This window comes from Sciurus carolinensis, chromosome 11 (genome assembly GCF_902686445.1).
Source record: "Sciurus carolinensis chromosome 11, mSciCar1.2, whole genome shotgun sequence".
In the NCBI taxonomy this organism is placed as follows: Eukaryota; Metazoa; Chordata; class Mammalia; order Rodentia; family Sciuridae; genus Sciurus; species Sciurus carolinensis.
In genome coordinates this window covers 35,414,156-35,439,120 of record NC_062223.1, presented here as the reverse complement: position 1 = coordinate 35,439,120, position 24,965 = coordinate 35,414,156, and the positions used below count along the sequence as shown (strand labels likewise).

Sequence of the window (24,965 nt, the reverse complement as noted above, 5' to 3'; positions counted from 1 at the left end):
ATTTATAGAATATATGATGAAGGCTATCACTGTCATTTAGATAACACATGCACAACTCAACATCAAAAATACAACATAGTATTCAATAAAGCATGTGCAGCTATCTCACCAAATATACATACAGAACACACTCTTAGGTGGTACTAGACAGGTAAGAAAATGTTCAGCTTACTAGCAACCAAAGGAGGGCAAACATAAAAAGTAAGTTACTACTTTTGCTTATCAAGTTGTTTTTAAATATGTAATGAACAGCAAAAACTAATAAAAATAAATTTTAGTTCAACAAGAGGTCAGAAAATTTTAAAATACACCAATAATTCTACTTCCTAATTTAGTAATTTACCCTAGATAAATCATCTGATAGGCAGTGCCAAAGATGGCCGTACAGATGTGTTGAGGGGGGCGTTGCTTAGCATAGTAAAATTTGTAAACAACCTGAATGTTATAGCTTCATAAATAAATTACAACATGCCTGTGCAGTGTCTGCTGCAACCAGGATATTTTGTAACGTAGTAGGTGAACTTATGCAGTGTATAAAATACATAGAGAATACTTCAATTCTTGTGAAATGGTAATGTGCTCTGTTTATCAACTACATGTTTTTTACATTTCAGTGTCTCTCAAATTCAGATACATCTTACCCATTCGTTGTATCTTGCAATCGTTGTAGTTATTTTCCTTCCTTAAATTGTTTAAAACAATATGCACCTTACAACTGATACCATCTTCAATTTAATGAAGTATGGTGTAATAAACAGTACATAGATATAAGTATAGAAGGAAATCACAAAAAATGCTATAAATAGTCATCTTTGGGTACTGACAGAACTGTAGGTAATTTTTAAAATTTTTTCTTCTATAGCCTTTCCATGTTCTAAATGTTATATAATAAACCTATATTACTTTTCAAACAAAAATCTAAAAGTTTCTTATAAAAGTGGAAATTACTGCCACATGTGACCTGAAGCAATACAAGAGCACTGAACCAGTGTCCAGTGGACGCAAGTTGGGGTGGGGCATTGCATATGCTTGCAAAAGAGGTCGTGGAACCACTTACTGTCATTAAAACGAGAAGTTCTGAGCATGAAAGAGATGTGAAAATACCAGAGAGGCTCAGTATCCCGATTTTTAAATAAACACAGATTCCTTCTTCCAGCTAATAAGCTTCCTGGAAAATTCTGTCAATGTTCTAAAGCAAATTATGAAACAGATAGTTTGTGAGCCGAAGGGGAAAAGTGGAGATCATTAAGAGCCATTATAGATTTTTCTAAGAACTAATAATACACTCAACTAATTTCATTTCCTTTTTTGGTTAGGGCTACTAGACTGGAAGACCAGGGAAGTGCCATAGACATAATGTAACTGGATCTCAGCAAGGCATTTAACCAGCCTCTTATGATACCTTGTGAACAAGATGGAGAGATGTGTTCCCATTGCCTGCAGGATAAAGTGCAGACTTCCTAGTGTGGCTACAGGACCCTTTACAGCCTGGCCTCTCTCTGCCCTCCAGCACCATTCTCTGAACCAGCCATGTTCTTATTTTACATCTGTGCCTTTGCACATGCCGTTCCCTCTGCCTGGAATGCCCTATGCCACCTCTGCGGTGCTAAAATACCACTCATCCTTAAACTTCAAACTCAAGTGCCACCTCTTCCTTGGTACCTGCAAGCAGAATTAGTTGTTCTCCTCTGTGCAAATGTTCTCTTCCTTCACCCCAGCACTTCCCACTGTAGTGTAATGATTTATGTTTGCCTTTCTCACTAGACTGTGAGCTCAAGAGCAGGCCGTCTTATTGTTCCTATGTGTATTCCTAGTGTTTTACACAGTTCTCAGCCCCTTATAATAGGTGCTCAATAAATATTTTTCAAGTGAATTTCTTAAAAGGAAAATAAGCTTTATTGTGAAACGTATGATATGTTTAAAGTGATTAATTTACACAGTTCATTTGAAATTCTTCTAAACCATTCTTTTCTATTGTATTAAAATCTAAATTTAAACCCCTACCTGTTCCTCAAATGGTTTTTTGTTGTTGGTAAATTCCTGTAGGATAAAAGTGCTAAGCAGAACTCAAGTTCTTCTCTCATCCATTCCCTTGTGAGTCCTTAAGTCCCCTTCCCAGACAAAACTTGGTTCTACTCTTTTCTTGAGAACTTGATCCAAGAAAAGGGCTTGGTCCCAAAAAGTAGTGCCTACGTAAGATATCAACAAACAGAGCTTTACCTGAGCGTGGTGGCACACACTTGTAATCCCAGCAGCAGGGGAGGCTGAGGCAGGAGGATTGCAAGTTCAAGGCCAATCTGAGCAACTTAACAAGACCCTTATCAACTTAGCAAGACCCTGTCTCAAAATAAAAAAATTAGGGATATAGCTCAGTGGTAAAGTATCACTGGGTTCAATCCCTGATAAATACAAAACATAAATACATAATAAAATAAACAGCTTTCAAAGCCCTTTAATGGCCTTGAATAGTGTGCTGCTGGAAGCATACATGTTAGAGTCAGACGACCTGGACTAGATCCCAGCCCTGCCACCTGCTCGGCCAGGCAACAGGCAGGTCGCTCGCTCTCTCTGAGCCTCTCTTTTCTCACCTGAGATGTGAGGATTAAAGCCTGCCTCACAAGGGGGTGAATGTACAGCACCTAGCTCAGGACCCGAACACACAGTAAGTGCCCTTGCAATAAATGGAGACCTTTCCTTGTCATCATTTCCCACCTGATGCTTTTCTTTACAGCAGTGGTTCTCCACCAAGGGGTGATTATTGTCCCCCAGGGGACATTTGGCAGTGTCTGCAGGCATTTTGGGTGGGTGTCACTGGGGCAGGCCTCTAGTGGGGAGAGGCCAAAGATGCATTCCCCAATGTGCAGCACGGGTCTCACACCAAAAAACTAACCGCCAAGATGTCGGCAGTGTCAGATTGAGAAACCTTGCATTTGAGATGTATGTTTCTTCTAAATTAAAGCTGTCCTAATCAAAATATAGAGGGGTAAAATTAAGAATGCTAACATTTAAGAATATCTCAATCCTTATTTCATGTTGATCAACCTTAAATCCAACAAAGCATTCTATTTTTACTTCAACTATTTCCAAGAATAAGACTTCATTCAAATTGCCATGAGTGACAAGATTTCAGTTAGATCTGTTTGTTGATTGTGGAAATGATAAACTCTAGAAGAATGACTGGCATCACCAGATGTACTCATCGGGGTGAAATAATCACCTTTGCAATTATGTCCATTCATGACATACCTTCCTTCCAGGGAAAAAACGTGACTACCAGAGTCTGGGGTGGCCCAGCCCGGATGAGTGCCTCAAGCTCCGCTGGGTGGAGTTGACCGCCATCGTGAGTACCTGGCTTGCAGTTTCTTCAAAAAACATCGAGTGAGTATCTTCAACCCATCCTTCCCTCATGACATTGTGCCAGCAGGCCCATCAGGCCTCAGCTGATTTCAGACATGTCCTCTTTGTCAGCAGCCCTTCTGGAGCTGTGGTCAGCAGAGGATGACCAGTGCTGACCACAGCCACAGATGGACTCGTGCCATGGTAGGGAAGAAGCAGATGTGCCTCAGCGCCTTTGCCCCCACTTTGGATAAACCATCAGAAATCATGTATAACTTTGTTGAATTGACAACTGTATCCCTGTGGAAACAGAACCCATGGTCTCTCGTGAACATTGAACTTGTGGGGCAGCCAAAAGTCTAGACTTACCAACACCTGCCAAGCAAGGTTGCCCCTCAGACAGCTGCTTTTTCTTCACTGGACAACATCTTAGTGGCCTTTTTTCTGCCTGTGTTAGAGCTCCCCAAGGTTTACCACTAAGCCTTCTGATTTCATAACTACTCTTAGGCAGACTGACCTACTCTCAAAACTTCATTCACCACTGATAAATGGACAACTCTCAAATTTAGATCTCCAGCCCAGATCATTCTTCAAAGCCCTCAACTCATTTCATTTATCTGCTGGACCCTCTGTCTACATCTCTCTTAGACACCCCAAGCTCAAGAAAATAAAACCCATGATTTTCTTACCTACTGTCCATCTTAAAAAAAAAAAAAAAAAAAAAAAAATTGGTTCATTTTTGTTGTTATTTCATTCATATTTTAATAAACATCATCAGCAGTGCTTAGGCCAGAAACCAAGACTTCCTCCCTGATAACCCTTCTCCCTAACCCTTCAAACCCATTCTGTGCCACCTCTTGCCACTTTGGCCCCCTGAGTACTTTCCCGAGTCCTGCACTGCTGTGCATCACCACTGCTTCCTTCTGAGGCAGCGCCACGTCTCCACTCAGGTCCCGCTGTGGCCTTCTTGCTCTGTGCACTCTGCCCTTCGGCCCATTTGCTCCTCAGTGCTCAGAATTCTCTGAATATAAGTCAATTTTTTTTTTTTTTTTTATACCAGGAATTAAACCCAGGGGCACTTAACCACTGAGCCACATCCCTAGCCCTTTTTATTTTATTTTATTTTTTTAGAGACAGGGTCTCACTAAGTTGCTGAGGCTGGCTTTGAACTTGCCATCCTCCTTTCTCAGCTTCTGGATCCACTGGGATTACAGGCATGCATCACCACACTCGGCAAGTCAAATCATTTTTAAAACCCTCTGGGTAACTTCTAACTGGCATTTAAAGTGTGCAGAGACTTCATGCTCTGTGCTCCGCCTGTCTTGCCACCTTCAACCTGTCCTCCCCCCACATGCTGTGGCCTTTACCTGCACTGTGGTTCTTATAGCTTCTCTTACCTGTTTCATTCATTCTTAATGTCTTCTACTTAAATCTCACTTATTCTGGGAAACTTTCAAACCAACCCCTTCCTCATAGTGCAGAGGAAGTATATACCATTCATTATACCATCTTTTTTTTTTTTTTTTTTTTTTTTGGTTGTTGGTGGACCTTTATTTTCATTCATTTATTTATGTGTGGTGCTGAGAATCAAACCCAGTACCTCACACATGCTGGGCAAGCACTCCAGCACTGAGCCACAACCCCAGCCTCATCATTATACCATCTTTTGATCTTTTCTGGCTTTCCATGTCTATAATAAGCGAGTCCTGCTCCAGATGATGAGCACAATAGCAGGAACCACATTTTCTTTATTATTTGTAAATATAATTATTATAGCCCTGAGATCTGGCATGTAATAAGTTCTGAATAAATAAATAATGAATGAATGAATAAACGTCTACCTAATACAGGTTTAAATTTTTAAATGACTTGTTTGAACTTAATTTTTTTTTTTTTTGTGGTGCTGGGGATCAAACCCAGGGCCTTCTGCTTGCAAGGCAAGCAGCCTACCAATTGAGCTATCTCCCCAGCCCTGAACTTAATTTTTGAAGTAAAATTTGACAGCGCCAACTTGCCATATCAGCACCTATGACAGTCTATAACATTTAACCTGTGTGTAGTGGGAAAACGACCTCTTAGAGTCATAAAGGAAAGTACTCTTATATGTAGTGTAGGGCACAGATGTCTATAAAATTCACTTGGAGTCATAAAGGAAAATAGTCCTTACACATTGCATAACGCAAAGCTATTTCTGTAGAAAATTTACTATCCAGCCTTTTGGTGACTTCTGTGGGGACCAGCGTGCTTTTGTGCATAAAGGAAAAGGAAAAGATAGGAACCAGGTGCACTCTGGAAGAAGTCCTATGAGAAAACCCACCTGTGTGGAAACCTCCCCACTGAGGAGGCTGTGGAAGTGAGGAGGGGGGAGTCATGGTCAGTGGATGTTAGTGCTCTTCACTCCACCCACTTGGATTTGGCTCATGTGGTAATCTCCATTTTCCAGCATCACAGAACACATAGACTTCGCCACCCCCATACAGCAGCCAGCGACCGAGCCCCTGTGCAATGGCAATCTCCCCACGAGCATGCATACCCTGGACCACCTGCACGGGGTATCCAACCGGGCCAGCCTGCACTACACTGGTGAGAGTCAGCTGACAGAGGTGAGTGCTCAGCATCGTTCAGCCTGCTGCATTTTTAGCCCACCGTTAGATGCAGCTGACAGTAGAAAGTACAAACTACCAGGACTCATTTTGTGCTAGTTTTCAGTTGGCTGTTGTCTAGGGGGCTTGAGATCAAGTGCGATGTCTTTCAGGCCCTGGGACTGAGTGAATGCTTTCTCTACAACCATAAAATTTTAATTTTGACTTATCCCTCAAGGAGGGCAGTATTCGGCCTTGCTATCAGACAGAGGCTCTTGAGAGAAGTATGTGGAGCAGTTCATTCTCCTGCTGGAATTCTAAAGAAGAGGGATAAGATAGACCCAGCATCTACCTAGGAATAGACCCCAGAGAAGATGGGAAAACATACCACAGATGTCTGCACCAGGAGATGGGTTAAATAATTTTGGTACAGACGTAATATGCAATGATACCATTAGGAAGATTGGATAGAAATATATATATTGACATGAAGAAATTTACAGATATATTATGTGAAAACATAGGTTACAGTATGTGGTATAATCCCATATTTCATGAGAAAAATCATATATGTATTCATAGAAAAGTATCTAAAACACACACACACACACACACACACCCATACATGCAATGGCTGTGTCTAGGTGACAAGATTATAAACAGTTTTTATTTCCTTTATTTTCTAATGTTATAGGAACGTGTCTTACGTGTCTGTACTTTTACTAAGTGGGAGAGGGCTGAGAGGATGGCGAATGTCCTCAGCCCACCTCACCAGCAGAACTGCAGAAGCCACGTGCCCTCGTGCTGCTGTGCCCAGTTCAGCGTCAGAGTGTCATATGGGTCCTATTTTGCCTTCTCTCCTAATCTGCCATCTCCTTCTCTTCTAGGTATTGCAGAATCTTGGCAAAGACCAATATCCCCAACAATCACTTGAACAAATTGGCACCCGAATTGCCAAAGTTTTGGAAAAGGTAAGGCACCGCACAGGAGCTCTGGAAAGATTGCCTACCTTCTGACTTCTTTTCCAGACTATTTGTCCCTAAATGGCTTTCACCTCTTCTGTTAACTAACACTCAGTGACCAAACAGGTAATGTGACATGTCAGGACATTTTAATGACTTCTCCATTACTTTTTCCTTTACTTGATTAGCATTCTTTTATACTTTTTTGTTCACCTTCTATGGGAGACTGAACCCAGTCGATTTCTCCTCTTCAGTGGAGCATGGGTTTATAGAGGTGCTGGTGTTGGCAACCATGGAATCTAGGTATGTGAAATAAGGCAGGTGTTCGGTGGTGAAGAATGTTTGGTTTTCAGATGGTAGGTGGGAATTGTACTTTGAAATACGTTTTCTCTTGAAATCTTGAAGCAAAGTATTTACAAAACAGCATTTTCAAACAGCCTACAGAAAATATAATTGAAAATCCCTTAGACCACTCTTCTACTTCTGGGTGATATTTTTGTAAAGGAGGGTTTTTGATTTTTAATTTGGTTACTTTATGGCTAAGAATCTCTGTTTCATTGCTGTTTCATATGGAAGAGCACGGTGATTATATAGCACAGTGATTAAGGGAAGCTGCTCCAGCTACAGTATGCGCATGACAGTGCAGGAGAACTACCTCATTCCTCTTGAGTGTCACACGTGGAAAAGCCATCAGCTACTCCATTCATAATGAAAGTGAGGCACAGATATGCTCCCCCGATTCCAGAAAACGTAAAGATTTCCAAAACAACTAAGATCAACACAGAAGCCATAAGGACAAATCGTAGCATAAGCCAGGCTGAGCTAGCAATTTCAAAATATGTCAAAAATCCACTACCTAAAGAAACTTTCCATATATAGCCCAGCTAGGAAAATCCTGAGTAATTAAACAGAGCAGCCACAACGTTGATACAGACAATAAGAAACCCAGAGGAAAGAGCAGTAAACTTAACCAAAGAACCCTCAGCAAAAAAATTGGAATTGTGGGGCAGATTACAAATAAGCTTAGGCTTTGTGCCACGAATTAAAAATTTGATTTATAAATTACCTTTACGAGTAAAAATCACAGCAAAAACATAAAAACACAGAGATTAGCAGACTATGAAAACAGGAAATAGAAAATAGAAAACAATCTCAAAAAGTGACAAAATGAAAAGAAACAACAAAAGACTAGAATGCAAATACCAAACGGACAGATAGAACAGAAATGAGAAGAGTGACCAAAATCAAATAAAAAGTTAAAAAGAATTGAAGAGAATATGATAGGGAAAAACATATTTAAAGATAGAGTTAAATAAATACAACACAGCTAGTCTTATTTTATTTCTGTGAAATATATTTACAAGGCCATACTAAATGTTAGAGAAAACTTATCCAAGGCAGCATTGATGCTTATTCAAACAAATGATTTATTTGACTTTCCAAAAAAAGAAAAGAGTCCTTGACACCTGACCTCTAACATAGCAGATTAGTGTCCAAGAGAGATTCTTTCACTTTGGCACTTTGGCACTTTTCTTTTCCTTTCCCTTTTTTTTTTTTTTTTTTTAAGTTATTGTTGATCTTACAAAAAGTAGATCTATAAAAACCTTTCTCTTCATTTAAAAAAAAAAGGCAGAAATGTGAAGTGTGAACTAGCCGAGAGCTGGGGCTAGAGCTCCCGGGGCTAGAGCTCCTGGGGCTAGTCCACCCTGAGGAGAAACATTGATAAGCTCTCTGAGTGCAGAACCTTGATCCGGTGCGTGGCGGAGCGGTGCCTGCTTAGACACCCGCACTGAACTGATACAACTTGTGAAAGAACAACTGAAGTTAGAATTTGGAAAACTAAATCATGAGGCGATTGGCTAAAAGGAAGATTTGAAAGGAAAGTCAACAGAATATTAGAAAGAATTATAAATAAATAATTTCCAAATGAAGACAAAACAAAACAGAACACAAGAGCAAATAAGCACAATGGATAACAGGAAAACAGAAGACATAAATGAGGAACTAGATTGGTTTGTTTGCTTGTTTGTAGTACTGGGGATGGAACCCAGGGCCTTGTGCTTGCCAGGCAAGCACTCTGCCACTGAGCCATACCCCCAGCCTGAGGAATTGTGTTTTAATCAGAAGGAAATGAAAGAAAAATTAAAGGAATCTGAGAAAAAGCAATAGATAAAAACATAATAATAAATGAATAAATAATATTTTTATTTATTTTAAAATAATAATAAAGTAATGCTAGAAAAACTAGGGATGGTAGGAACATACCTCAACGCTGTAAAAAACTATATATGCTAAACCCAAATCCAGTATCCTTCTAAATGGAGAAAAATTGAAAGCATTCCCTCTAAAAACTGGAACAAGACATGGATGCCCTCTTTCACCACTTCTACTCAAAATAGTCCTGGAAACTCTAGCCAAAGCAATTAGAAGAAAGAAGTTAAAGGGATACAAATAGGAAAAGAATAACTCAAACTGTCCCTATTTGCTGACAACATAATTCTATATTTAGAAGACCCAAAAAGCTCCACCAGAAAGCAAGTAGAACTCAAATGAATTCAGCAAAATAGCAGGAGATAAAATTAACATCCATAAATCAATTGCATTCCTGTACATCAGTGATGAATCAACTGAAAAAGGAATTAGGAAAATATCCCATTCCCAATAACCTCAAAAACATAAAATGTTTGGGAATCAATCTAACAAAAGAGGTGAAAGACCTCTACAATGAAAACTATAGAACACTAAGGAAAGAAACTGAAGATGACCTTAGAATATGGAAAGATCTTCCATGCTCTTGGATGGGCAGAATTACTATTGTCAAAATGGCCGTACTACCAAAAATGCTATACAGATTTAATACAATTCCTATTAAAATTCAGATGGTGTTCTTCATAGAATTAGAAAGGGCAGTCATGAAATTCATTTGGAAAAAATAAGAGGCCCAGAGTAGCCAAAGCAATCCTCAGTGAGAAAAGTGAAGCAGGCAATATCACAATACCAGACCTTAAATTATACTACCAAGCTAGAGTAACAAAAACAGCATGTTATTGGCACCAAAATAAACATGAAGACCAGTGGGACAGAGTAGAAGACACAGAGGCAAACCCACATAAATACAGTTATCTCATACTAGACAAAGGCACCATAGCATAAATTACAAAGAAGAAAATATAATAGCATACTCTGATCAGAATTCAAACAATAAAATGTTAATGCCAAGAAGAGCTGGGCAAAGTGGAGCATGCCTGTAATCCCAGTGGCTCAGGGGGCTGAGGCAGGAGGATAGCAAATTTGAAACCATCTCAGCAACTTAGCAAGACCCGTCTCAAAAATTAAAAGGGCTGAGGATGTGGTTTAATGGTTAAGCACCCCTGTGTTTAATCCCTAGTACCAAAAAAAGTTAATGACAAAAATGTTCTTTTACCTATAAATTCTAAACATTATAAGCAGCCCCTGAGTCAAAGAGGAAGTACAGAATAAAAGTTATGATTCCTTGAAAGTAATACCAAAAACAAAATATCAGAATAGATCTTGAACAGCTAGCAGAGGAATTTTCATAACAGTATGCCTATATTAGTAAAAGTGGAAAAAAGAAGAAAACATAAAACACCCAAAGATAGGGAGAAAAATTCAAAACAAAGCAAAAGAAAAGAATTAACAAAAAAAACATAGATTATGCAGAAAATTGATAGAAATAATCTAAAAGTTGATTTCTTATGTTAATAAAATAGACAAATTACTAGCTAATACATGAAAAGGGAATTGTCTGAATAAACAAAATTAGGAAAAGTTAGAACTAACCATCAAAATAGAATATTAAAAAATAAGACTACTTTGAAAAAAACAAGAAACTATAATTTGTGCAAATAAATTTGAACACTGAGATGAAATTTACAAAAAATAAGAACTTACAAAAATTGACCTTAGTGGAGACAGATTCTAATTCAGAAAAATTGCTCTAGGAAAAAATGGAGAAGAGAGTTACCTCCAGCCATAAATTCACTAGGCCCAGATGACTTCATGGGATATTTCTAACTAATCTTTAAAGACCAAAAAATGCCAGTTCTACTGTATTTCAGAGCATTAAAAAAAAAAAAGAAGAAAAATGTTATTTATGAAGCAAATATATCATTTTTTTGAGTCAACTTTTTTGCTGCTGAGACTGAAAGACCTGACCAGAACAACTGTAGAAAAGAAAAGGTTCATTTAGAGGCTTATGATTTCAGAGGTCTCAGTCCATAAGTGACTGGTTCCATTCCTCAGGACTCAAGGTAAGGCAGGACATCATGGCAGAAGAGTATGATACCCAGATCTGAAAAACAAATTGTATCAGAAAGAAAACTGTGAACCTACTTCACTTGTCAACATCAATTCAAATGTGTTATAAAATATTAACAAACAGAACCCAGCAGCATATTAAAAATACACACACACACACACACACATCAATCGTGACCAGGTACTTTATCTCAGGAATGCAACATTGGTTCACTATTTAGAAACCATGAATATTCCTTATATTCAAAGACATAAATCATATAATTATACCTAAACTTGCCACAAGCACTAGACACCTCCTATACCAACTTACTTTGAGAACTCATTAACTTAGGAAGTGATTGATATTTAGCATGATTATACATATATGTATTCGTAACATATATATGTACACACATGTATGCATATACATGTATGTCAGACATATATGTGTCTAATGTATGTATTATATGCTGGAGACAAGCTAGGACCTTACTAGAAGTTATCTAGACACTTTCCTGCTTAAGTTAAGAACAAAACAAGAATGTCCACTCTATTTAAGAAGAGTTTGGAAATATTGATGTAGAGAAAGAAAAGAAAGACATTCAGACTGCCTACTTGTATCTAATAAGATTATAATCCAAAATAATTCATGGAAAAGCAACTATAAAGAAAAAGAATTTAATCAGATAACTGATTAAAAATTAACTCACATATAAAATTAATATTCTGGTTAGGATGTAGTAGGTCAGAACAGGTCAATAAATTATAATAACTTGAGAGCCAGATAAACTTTTAAATTCATATTTATGAAAGCATCACAGAACTACAGAAGCAATGGGACATGAAGGAACCCAATTGGTAGTGACAGAAGAACCTTTCCAAGGTGAGTTGCTAATGACCAGCTGTTTTACCCCATGGGGACTTTTGATGATTCTGGATCAGAGCCAAGAATCAGGCCTAGCCCAGGGAGAAAGCCAATGCTGGGGAAAAGGAAAACAGTGAGGCTTGGAGCAGTTGCTCAAGGAGGGATTAACAGATTGGAAATGGAACATATGGCCACTTTCTTTCCAAGGAGCATTTAATTAACACTAAGGCCACACAGGAGTCTGGAATTTGGCTAAAAAAAAAAGGTAGAGTGAAATATCTTCATCTCACATTGCTTGGGAAACAAAGAGCCAGCCTCAAGCATATGACTAGTCTTTCCCACAAGATTTTCATCTGGAAGCTGCCTGGATGGGAGAGTGAAGTATGCTGGGAACCTCTAAAAGGGAAAGCCTTTTAAGACAGACGCCCACCAGGGGCTTTTCATCAGAATCCTCTGTGCCACACTAAGGAACAGGGATGACCCAGAGGGGATTGAGTCTTAACTAAAACTGCAGGCCAGCCCGACCCATCTCATGATATGACAGGAATGAGCTGACCTGTCCCTCACTGCACTTGACTAGTAGAAGAAGAGAGACCCTGCTCCCATAAAGTCTAGTGCCATCTGGACTCTCTGGTCTTTACATGCACCAGAAGACAGTTTAAGAAATACTAGAAATGCAAAGCAGCAGGAACATGGCTCGTGACAAAGCAAAATGCAGCAGTGGGAGCAGGCACACAGATGATCCAGATGTTTGGCTAATACACAAAACTTTAACTGCAGTTGGTATGTTCAAAAAACAGGAAAAGATGGAGGAAGTACATGAGAAAGACATCTTACCAGAGAATTAGAAGCTATAAAAAAGAATAAACTCAAAATGAAAAATAAGTAAATAAATTATTTTAAAAAAAAAAGAATAGATCAACATTCTAGAACTTTTAAAATAGAGGAACGAAGAACTCTTCGAGTGGGTTTATTATCAGATTGAGCACATCAGAGCCGGGAATTGGTAAATGAGGAAAACATGCAAACTAAACCACAAAAGGGGGAAAACCTGGTAACAGCATAAAAACCATGATGGAAAAATAATGAAAGTCTCAGAGGTAGAGAAGAGGGAGAATGGGACAGAAGAAATAAGCATGAAGTATTCCAGAATGGGCAAAAGGTATCAGCCTACAAATTCTAAAAGCACAACAGACCCAAAGCACAGTAATTAGAAAGAAAATCACAGATAGGCACATGGTGGTGAAACCATTTATTGGTTCACAAGTCTGCTGTCTGGGCTCAGCCAAGCACTTCAGCTGGTCTCACCTGAAGGCACTCACACAGCAAGGGCAAGGCACAAAGTAATGTCATTCACATATTTGGAGCCTCGTGGGAAGGCTGAAGAGTTGGAGGCCAGGCTCTAGCTCTAGGTTGTCTGTCCAGTCCAGTGGCCATCCCAGAATGACTCAGAGTTCTCCATGACACCTGGCCTGGATGGGAGAGTGAAGCATGCTGGGAACCTCTAAAAGGGAAAGTCTTTAAGAAGAAACTGCTAGTAGCAACAGAATATGTGGCCCATCTTTCATCCAAGTGAAAAAGCAACAGCAAGACCAGTAGCTTCTTAATAGATGTGATGGAAACCAGAAGCCAGTATCATAGCATCTTTAAAATGCTGGACAAAGAAAACTGTAAGCCCCAAATTCTAGGCCAGCAAAAATATCCTTCAAAAACAGGCAAAATAAAGATGTGTTCAGTAAATCAAAAAAGGAGAGAATATGGCACCAGTAAACCTGCACTGAAATAAAAATTAAAGGGAACTCAGGGAAATGATCACAGATAGAAATATGGACATGCAAGAAGGAATGAAGAACACTGGAAAGAAAAATCCAGGCAAGCAGTAACTGTACAAATAATAATTGTTGCACCTAAGCAGTTGGAATTTTGTGCTTATCTAGAATTTATGGTAACAGTAGCATAAGTGGTGATGGGGAAGTAAATGGAGTTTAAAAGTTCTAAGGTTTAGGGGCTAGGGCTGCAGCTTAGTGGGAGAGTGCTTGCCTAGCACATGTGAGGCACTGGGTTCGATCCTTATCACCACATAAAAATAAATAAAACAAACAAATTGTGTCTATCTACAGCTAAAAATATTTTTTTTAAAGTCCTGAGTTTTAATTGTTATCAGCCAAGTAGTGAAAGTAACAATTCGCATTGGACTTTAATAAATAATAATGCATATTTTATGTCCTAGGCTAACTACTAAAAATTTATTTTAAAATATAACTTAATAGAAGGAAATGGAATAATGTAAAACATTTGGTTAACCCAGTGGAAATCAATAAAGATAAAAGCACATAAAACTCTAACAAATAGTAAATACAGATGTAAATACATCATTAGATCAGTGAAAAACGTTCACTATTAATTTAAGAACTAAGTATGAACTATGTTTTTTTAAATCCAACTAAATAGGTTATTTATGAGAGAATAAACATTTAAATATTAAATGTCTTAAATATTAGAATACAGAAAAGTTGGAAGTAAATATGGAAAATAATATATACAAACAATAATAAAAGAAATTTGATACAGCTATACTCTTAACAGGAAAAGTGAACTTTAAAGTAAGAAGCCTGTTAAAGTTAAAGCGATCTGTTTCATAATGATAAAGGGACCTGTGGTAAGCTGAAGTGACCCCCAAGAGATACCCATGTCTGAATCCCAGGAACCTGTGAAGGTTACCTAAGATGACAGAAAAGAATTTTTCAGATAAGATTTAAGAATTGAGAGATAGAGAGCTTATTTTGGATGATCCAGGAGGGTACTAAATTGAACCACATGTATCCTGATAAAGAGGGAGGAAGGGGGAGATTTGACATAGATAGAAGAGGAGATGGTAATGTGACCAGAGACAGGGATTGAAGTGGTGAGACCACAGGACAAGGAATGCTAGCAGCCCGTGAAGACCAGAAGAGGTCAGGAACAGATCCTCCTCTAGGTCCTCAGGAAGGTAGCACACCCCGCTGACACGCTGATTTGAACCCAGGGGTACTGGTTTTAGATGCCTTGCCTACGAAAGAGTTCTTTTCTGTGGTATTAAATATCATCAAGTTTTTGTTCATTTGTCACAGCAAATGCAGGAAACTAATGAAGATTAAATAACAGTAGGCAGATAAGCTCCATAAACTATGAATTCAATACCTCAAAGAAAAAGACATAATCCCAATCTAGGTAGATTTTAATATGTTTCTCATAATAGCTGCCAAAACAAGCAGAGAAAAACATTTCTCTACATACCTGACCCAGTTGTCATATACAGAGCATTGCATCTGACAGTGACAGAATGCATATTCTTTTTTAAGTGTGCAAGAAAGAATATTTATCATATGTACACATTTAACATATGATTGAGTCTAAAGAGGACTTCAGTAAATTTCCAAAGACTGAAATTATTTAGCATGTGTCTCTGACCAAAATAGACTAAGCTAGAAATGAGTAAAACTACCCTAAAATGATAAATAGCCTTCAGATACATAGCAGAAACCCAAAAGATAAGCGAATTTTTTATTTTTTATCAGTATATTATAATTATACATAATAGTGGGATTATATCATACACCTGCACATAATTTGTTCAACTTCCATTTTAACTTTTATAGACTTCCGAAATCTGAGTGAGGAAAAATATGAAACATATCTGAAAGATGCAAAAGTAGGTTTGAAAGATGTAACATATTCTTACATGTAAAGTCCCAGCATCAGAAGAATGTTAATTCTCCCTGAGTTAATTTGTCATTTTACTATAATAACAATAAAAATGCCTTGTTTTCTCTGCTGCCAGAAAACTAATTCTAAGTCCACCTGGAAGAATGAACAAGCAAGAATAGCCAGATAAATTGTAAAAAGAACAGTTGGAGCTGGGCACAGTGGCACAGGCCTGTAATCCCAGCGGCTGGGGAGGCTGAGGCAGAAGGATCTTGAGTTCAAAGGCAGCCTCAGCAACAGTGAGGTGCTAAGCATCTCAGTGAGACCCTGTCTAAATAAAATACAAAATAGGACTGGGGATGTGGCTCAGCAGTTGAGTACCCCTGAGGTCAATCCCCAGTACCCAAAAAAAAAAAAAAAAAAACACAGTTGGAGAAAAGGATGATTTAACCTTATATTAAACATGAAGTCTAATTAAAATGATTTGATAATGTACATGAAAACACAGGTCAATAGGAAAGGACAGAAAGCTAACTGCATGTGGCACTTTAATGTATTATAAAGGCAGCATCTCACCAGTGAGGGGGAATGCTTGTTTAATTTTTTGGTTTTGTTTTGGGCAGAACTGGGTTTTCTTTTTATTTTTTATTTGTTCTCTTTAGTTACAAATGATAGTAGAATGTGTTTTGGCATATTATACACACATGGAGTATTACTTCCCATTCTTGTGGTTGTACATGATGTGGAGTTTCACTGGTCATGTATTCATATATGAACATAGGAAAGCTATGTCTGATTCATTCTACTGTCTTTCCTGTTCCCATTCCCCATCCCTTCCCTTCATTCCCAAATGCATGTTTTAATGCTGGATGAGGAGAAAGGTTAAACTAGACACCATTCTTTCTACATACACCAAAATAAATTTTAAATGATTCAGAGATTTAAATTAATATAAAAGTGATCTCATATAAGGACAGATATAATACATAAGAATTCTTCGTGACCTGAATATAAAAAAATTTTCCTAATTGGCTCAGAATTCATGCATTATAAAGAAAGTTAATAAAATAAATTATATAAAATTGTTAAGCTTGCATTTAAATAAATACTATAAAGTTAAAAGGTAAATGAAAACCTGAGAGCAATAGTTTAGCATATTAGAAATAGAGTTTTAAAACCTGATTTCTAAGGAGCTTCTAAAAAGAAAAAAGAAAAAAATCAACAGTCCTTCAGAAGAATGGGCCTGACAAGACATAAAAGATCAAAGAGAATGACAGGGAATATTCAGATTGAATCATAAAAGGAAAAAGGAACAGAAAATCAAAAAATTTTAGCATAATCTGCTGTAATACAGGAGGGTGAGAATTCAAACAGAGAAATCAACAGAATTTGGAATTGTTGCAGGGGGTAGAGGAATAAAATTGGACACTAGAAGAGCCAAAATCTTGGTGAGAGGCTGGGCAGAGAACAGATGTAGCAATCTTGACAGTGCACTGCCAAATCCTGACACTACAGAGCAGTCTGTGGCCACACCACCCTGAACGTGCCCAGTCTCGTCTGAAACAACAAAACACGGGAGGCCAAGGAGCCAAATAGAAAGCTGTGAAAAATCAGTTTTGGCAATCCCACCTTACTGTGGAGGCAGAGCCCACCACTGAAAACAGGGGCTTCTGATAACTAACTATCCCACAATTTCATTTGGAATGTCTGGAGATGAGCTTTTCAAGAAGAGACAAAACTGAGGAAAATGAGTCTTTCCACATTAGAATATCAGCCAACTCAGCAGTTAGTGATTGGATTACATTTTTAACACTTTCCTTGCTGAGGTGAAGAAAGGGTGAATGTTCTCTCTAAGAAGATAACATCAACTGGAACCTCTGCAGTTTCTAGACACCTTCAGTAAAATTACACTAGACATCCAACAGTTGGGATTGAAAACCAAGAGGAAAAGGACAGACAATAGAAATATACCCACAGATGACCCAGGCATTGGAGCCAAGACAAGAACTTTAAACTAACAATGACTCATGCATTCAAGAATATAGAATAAAAGGAGAAAAGATAAAAAGAAAATTTCTCCAGATAATTGAAACTTGTCAGGGAAAATGACCAATTGAACATTCTTGAACTGAGAATTACAATAACAAACTAAGAACTCTGGAGAGGCTTAAAATCAGATTAAATAATGGAGAGCCCGTGTATAAACAGTCAAGTGACATTTGACAAGAGACCAAGACCATTTATTGGGGAAAGGACAGTCTCTTTAGTATTAGGAAAACTGTATATATACATACCAAAAAATGTACTTGGACCCTTACCTCATACCACATACAAAAATTAATTCAGAATGGATGAAATTAATTAATTCAGAATGGATGAAAGACCAATATGTAAGACAGAAAACTATACAACTCTTAGAAGAAACATGAGGGAGAAATCTCAAGACATTGAACTTTGGCAAGAATTTCTTGGTTATCACCCCAAAAGCACATGCACCAGAGGCAAATAGATACATTGGGCAGCATCAGGAATAAAACCTGTGTGTCAAGGAGCAGGAGCAGAACCCTGGAAAAGCACTGCGGAGTGGGAGGAAATATCTGCAAGTCATGCATTTGATAAGCAGTTAGTATCCAGAATACGTAAAGAAATAACTCCATCACACAAACCAAATCACCAAATGATGTACAGAGGACATGAATAGACATTTCTTCAAAGGTGGCAGACACATGACTAGTGGCATAAGAGAAGATGATCAGTATCAGTATTAGGAAAATGTACATCAAAACTACAGTGCTGTATCACCTCACCTGGTAAGATGACTCTATTTAAAAATGTAAAATAAGAAAAGAGGGGTGGGAGGGGTGGGGGAGAAGGGAAAAAAATAACAGAATGAATCAAACAGCATTACCCTATGTAAATTTATGATTACACAAATGGTATGCCTTTACGCCATGTACAAACAGAGAAACAACATGTATCCCATTTGTTTACAATAAAATTTTTAAAAAATGTAAAATAAGTATTGGTGAGGATGTAGAAGACTTGGAATCCTTGTGCACTGTTGGTAGAAATATAAAATGTTGTGGTTGCCATGAAAAAGGTATCATAATTCCTCAAAAACTTAAAAGTAGAATGACCATATGAACCACAAACTCTACTTGTGGGTATATATGAATTGAAATCATCTCAATGAAACATTTGCACACCCATGTTCAGAGCTTGGTGAAAATATATATTTTTTTTTTCACTATAACAAAAAAGTGTAAGAAATTCATTTGTCATCAACAGATGAATGGATAAACAAAATGTGGTACATTCATATAGGGATCCAGCCTTAGTAAGAAAGGAAAGAGACCATGCTACAACATGGATGAATCCTAAGGATTGTGCTAAATGAAATAAGCCAGTCACAAATACTGAATGTTTTCACTTATATGAGGTATTTAGAGTAGAAAAATTTATAGTCACAAAGTAGAATGGTGGTCTCTAGAGACTGAAGGAAGTGGTACTTTTTTAAGGGGCATAGAGTTCAGTTTTACCAGATGAAAAAGTCCTGAATATTTGTTGTACAGCAATGTGAATATACTAAACAAACTGCACACTTAGAAAGTATTAAAGTGGTAAATCCTATGTTATGCAGTTTTTACTACAATTTTTAAAAATCTGATTAGATAGAATATGTAATTGGTCGCAGCAGAAGAAATGAATGACAAATCAAGGCAGGTATTAGAAAATATCCAAACTGAAACATTAAGACATAAAAGGAATTTAAGGGGGCTTGAGATAAGGGCATGAAGGGCATGTGATACACACCCAGAAAGAAGGGTCCAACATGTGGAAAACCAGGAAGAGGAGAGAATGGGGCAGAAGCATTGCTTAAAAAGGTAATGATTAAGAATTTTTTTTTAAAAAATGGGCGAAAGATGTCATTTTACAGACTCAAGAAAGTCTGTGACCCACAAATGTAAAGAAGACCCACTATAATATCATAGCCAACTACTATAAACAAAAAACAATAAATATCAAGAAAGAAAAAAAATGTCTTTTTTCAAGTGAACAACTATAAGTGACAGCCAGCTTCTCAACAGTAGGACCAGAATGCAAAGGAATGACACATCTCTATTGCTGAATGAAAGCACTGCCAACTTAGCATTCTGTACCTGAAAACATCGTACAAAAATGAAGTAAATACAGTAATCACTGTGTGTGGTATTGGCAAACGGATAGACAAATAAATCGGTGGGACAGAGTAGAGAGGCCATACGTGTATGGTCCAATGATTGCAGGAGCACCATGGTACTTGTGAAAAGTAAAATCTCTTCAACAAATGTTTCTGGAACAGCTGGATATTCACATACAAGGGAGAAAATGCACCTATACCTCAGATCCACAAAAGTCAACTTGAGATGAATCACAGACACAAACAGAAAAGTGAAGCTAAAATAATAAAGTTACCAGGACAAAAGATAAGAATATATTCAAGTCCTTAGTGTATGTAGGTAGAGATTTTTTTAGGACATAAAAAGCCCAAATTACATAAGAGAAAATTGGTAAATTCGGCTTCATCAAAATTAAATCTTCAACAGATACTCAAGAAAATAGATAAGCCACAGACTGACATAAAATAGTCGCAGCACATGTAACTGACATAGGACCTGCATCCAGAATATATAAAGAACTACAAAGGCAAACTAAAACCCCGCGAAATACCATTTACATACTTTTCTAGAAGGGTTAAAATGAAAGATTGATAATAGCAAATGTTGGAGAGGATGTGTAGCAAAGAGATATGAAAACATGTCAAAAAATACTTGTTAAAAAATGCTCACAGCAGCTATTCCTAATAGCCACTGAAATTGGAAACAGTGAGATGCACCTAAGTGGAAGACTGGATAAACACTGGATGATACATTGGATACTCTTCAGCAAGAGAGAACCAGCATCTACAAATTTCAACAGTGTGCTAACAAAAGAAATTGGCCACAAAAAGCACATAATGATTTCAATTGTATGAAATTCTAGAATAGGCAATGCTAACCTGTGGTGATAGAAGTCAGGTCAGCAATCACTTCATGGAGGAAGGTATTGACTAGGAAGCAACATTGAAAGAACTTTCTGGATTGTTGGATATTTCACTTTTTTAAATAAAGATTTTAGTCCACCAAAAACAGATGTATGTTATCAGCAGACTTGCACAGAAAATCACGAAAGAATTTTTTTGGGTCTGTAGGAAAACTATCCCAGATGGAAACTCAGAAATACTGAAATAGCAAAGGAGCAACCAAGAGAGTAAATAAAAATAATTATGGTGCTACAAAATTAAGGTGGTAATACTTCCCAAAGTTAAAATTTATGACAAAAGTACTACAGACAGCAGAAGGGAGGTGCCTTGATCAGCATGGGTAATCTTAGGTCCCATTAGACATTTCACATTCATGCAGCTCAGTGGGCCTCACTTGACCTGGGCCCGCTCAGGAGGATCTGGGGTGGGAAGCGTGGTGCAGGTGTGGACCTCCAGAGTGAACCTCACAGGAGTTCACACCCTAGACCACAGGCCATTCACCATCTGCTCCTTTTTCCTGCAAGTGGCAGCTCATATACAAAGGAACAAATTAAATGATTTATTGTGCTAACTTCCCTGGCTTAGGTTGTCACAAGATGCATATAAAAATCAGTATCTTTTGCATTATCCCCTGGCATGGCTGTCTGCAAGAACCATATCACTTGGAAGCGCAAAGCTGTGGCTTTCCACCAGGTAGCTAGGGAAGCTGTGGCTTTCCACCAGGTAGCTAGGGAAGCTGTGGCTTTCCACCAGGTAACTAGGGCATATTTACAGTTGCCTTGTCCAGATAGAGTTCAACCAGGGTTATTTTACCATAAGCTGTGTTGCTTGTAATCACTCGCCTCCACCTTTGCAGGTTTCAGAGGAGTAGCATTAGAATCCAATGTTGGTTTCCATTGTAGACTCACAAAGTAACCTCTGTGACCCTGTTAATAACTTTTAAGTACAGAACTCAGACTGTAGGATACATCAGAATCACAAGCTTGTTTAAACATTGATTATTGGATCCAAAGGACCCACTTCCATATTCAGTAGGTCTAGGCTCAGGATCAAGAATTTACATTTCTAATAAGTTCCCCAGTGATAATGGGCAGTGCTGCTTGTCTGAGGACCACTCTTTGAAACCTGTGACTTAGGAAATGGCAAGAACAGCACAAGGGCTACCTTCCCATTTACCATCCACAAATAGCAAGGATCTCTGCACTCTCTTGGCTTCAACTTTCACAGTAGTCATTATTCTTTATTATTTCTTCAGACATCCATCAGTAATTGTCTCCTTAGGGAGTTATTGAATTTACATTGCATAATTTTTACTGTCAGCAGATGGCATTAATCAGATGAGTTTTAGATTTAGGTCTATACACATCATCAGAACCTTAAGTCCCATCCCACGTAGCTCTCCACACACAGCGCTTAGAAGACTGCAAAGGTCTCTTCCTGCTGTGGCCCCAGGTTTGCAGCAAGCTCCTGATATTTCCTCTGTGGCCAGTGTGTTTGCCAGGCTGCCACATAGTCCTGTTTGACCTCTGGAGCGGGTACAGAGTCATTCTTCCACTCTGGTCCCCCATCTCCGCAGGTGCTGGCTCATAGACACTACTAGGTGCTGACTGGATCAGCAGCCAGTCCAGTGTGGTCAGAAGCAACCCAGCAGCTCCACCTTCTTTGTCCAATCACAGATCCAGGCACAAACATGGAGTCATTGCGTAGTTCCGTCTGTGTCTTTTATGTCATGGTGCCTTAGCTATATCAAACTAAGGCTATAAAAATCTGCTGCTACTCCTCTGCAGTGCCCACGCCCAGCGGTCGTAGAACTAGCTAGGTAGGTCACTCACTCTCACACAACTCCGTAGGCCTCTCATGGCTTGCCTCCACTGAGGACAAACAGCCAGCCAGCAGCGCAGCTTTTCATGTGTCTCCCAGAGTCCCACCACTGTCTGGAGCAGTCCCTGGGAGCTCTTCTCTGCCCTTTCCCCCAGGTGGCAAGTCCAGGGCAAGGTGAGTTTGGGAACACCCTGGCTTAGAAATCTCAAGTTCCATAGGCCTAGAATCCAGGAGTTCCATCAAGAACAGGAAGCATCACACTGGGGAAAGCCTAGAGCTGTTGTTGCTTGCCACCAGTTAATTCCCAGTTCTCCCACCTACTGGTAGTTTCATGCTGTCTGGTTGCACAGGTGACGTTCTACTTCTGTGAGATTTCAGTTTCCCAGGAAACAGCTCAAAAGTTAACATGAGATCACTTTCTAATGAGCATTCATGGATAAAGTGTTAGATTTTGGTATTATCAGGAAAGTAATATAAGGTAATGATACATTTTAATTCTGGAATAAATTGAAGATTCATGTTATAATTTCTAGGTTAATCACTAAGAACAGTAAAAGAATTATGATTCAGGGAAATGGAAGAACAAAAAAAATTGGTTATTCAAAAAAGAAGCAAAAAAGGACAAAGTACATAAAACAGGTAGGTAAACAGAAGGCAAATAGTAAAATGATAAACTCAGTACGTCAATAATCACAATAAATACAGAAGGACCAAATACTCCAATTAGAGTACTAACATTGTCAGACTGGATATACAAATTGAACCCAATTATGTGCTTTTTAAAAGTAACACATTTTTTTAAATTATTTTTTATAGTTGTTGGTGGGTCTTTACTTTATATATTTACATATGGTTCTGAGAATCAAACCCAGTGCCTCATACATGCTAGACAAGAGCTCTACCACTGAGCCACAACCATAGGCCAAAAGTAAGACATCTTAATATAAGATAAAATGATTGGAATTAAACAAAAAAAGATATAGATACAAATGCCTAGGAAAGCTGATATAGCCATGTCAAATCAGACAATGTGGAATTTAAGGAAAGAAACATTTTTACCAATAAATATAAAGATTTTGAAATGATAAATCAATCCACCAGGCGTATAGAAAATTATAAAGCTATATGAAACCAAAAGCATTCTTCCAAATTAAATAAAACAAACATTAAACATGGACAGAGTTAAAAGAAGAAATAAAGGAACCCACATTCATAAAAGACTTAACAGATCACTAAAAAACTGATGGAAATAAGCATACAAAAAAAAAATCAGTACAAATATAAAACATCTTACTAATAAATGACCTAACTAGTATTATATAATCTTGCTTTCAACTGTGATAAAAGAACTTGTTTTTAAAAATGCACATGGAACATTCACTATGTTGTTCATAAGCTGAATCATAAATTAAGCCTCAATTTAAACATTAAAATCACTTAGAATGCGTTTTCTGTCCATACTAGAATTAAGCTAAAAGGATAGATACAAAATCCCCAGCTATTTTGGTACATTAAGCAGCACACCTCTAAATAAACTGTAGGTTAATGAAAAAAAAACACAATGGTTGAAAATGTTTTTAAACAAATGGTAAAGGCATAGCATATCAAAACTTGGGGTGCAGCTAAAGCAGTGCTTGAGGAGAGTTTATAGCCTAAGTGGATGGATACATGAGTTTAAAAAGAAAAAAAGGGGAGAGAGGGCTAAAGTCAGTGCTCTATACTTCTGTTTCTAAAAGTTGGGGGAAAAAAACCAAAACTACACAGAGATATTTCTTGTTCATTGCATTTCCAAAAATCCAGTTTGGTAAGATACCTCTGGTGATGCTACTGGGAAACAGGTGCTGCCACACACTGCTTGTGGAAATGCAAAGTAGAATAATCTCTACGGAGCTAATTAACTGTACCTTCCTCTCAATCTAAATGACTTTCCAAACAATAGAAAAAGGAATTACTTTCCCCATTACTCTGTGAAACAATGATTACACACTAACTTACCCTTTCAATCATTTCTTTTAGGAATCTTTTTTAAAAATACATTGGCAAAAAGTAAAACAAAAACACCTCTGAACGAGGCTGTTTATTGTAGCCTGGCTTGTAATAGTAGACTAGAAGCAACCCAGGTGCCTAGCAGTAGGGGACAGACTGGATAAAGGTTCCCTGTGGGGGCTGACATTGTGCCCAGTGGCAGAGCACTTGCCTACCATGTGTGAGGCACTGGGTTCGATTCCCAGGACCATGTATAAATGAATGAATAAAATAAAGGTCTATCAACATCTAAAAAAGTATTTAAAAAAAAAAAAGTTCCCTGTAGAATGTCTACATAATGGAGGCTTCTACAACTGTCTCTAAACTTGTAGAAAATAATCTCCAGGGTATTTATAAAGTGGTGGGGT

General features: G+C 38.0%; 1 protein-coding gene across 3 annotated transcripts in view; it reads left to right on the top strand.

The window, feature by feature from the left end:
* Ttc17 (tetratricopeptide repeat domain 17) overlaps positions 1 to 24,965 on the top strand; it is a 113,334-nt gene that overhangs the window by 76,719 nt on the left and 11,650 nt on the right. For 2 of the 3 annotated variants that reach the window (XM_047516536.1, XM_047516535.1), the window contains 3 exons: positions 3,258 to 3,378; positions 5,780 to 5,939; positions 6,806 to 6,889. In XM_047516536.1, the coding sequence (XP_047372492.1) occupies positions 3,258 to 3,378; positions 5,780 to 5,939; positions 6,806 to 6,889 (365 nt within the window). Of the gene's footprint in view, positions 1 to 1,316; positions 2,013 to 3,257; positions 3,379 to 5,779; positions 5,940 to 6,805; positions 6,890 to 24,965 lie in introns of those variants that run through there. The other variant, XM_047516537.1, reaches the window with a different exon arrangement.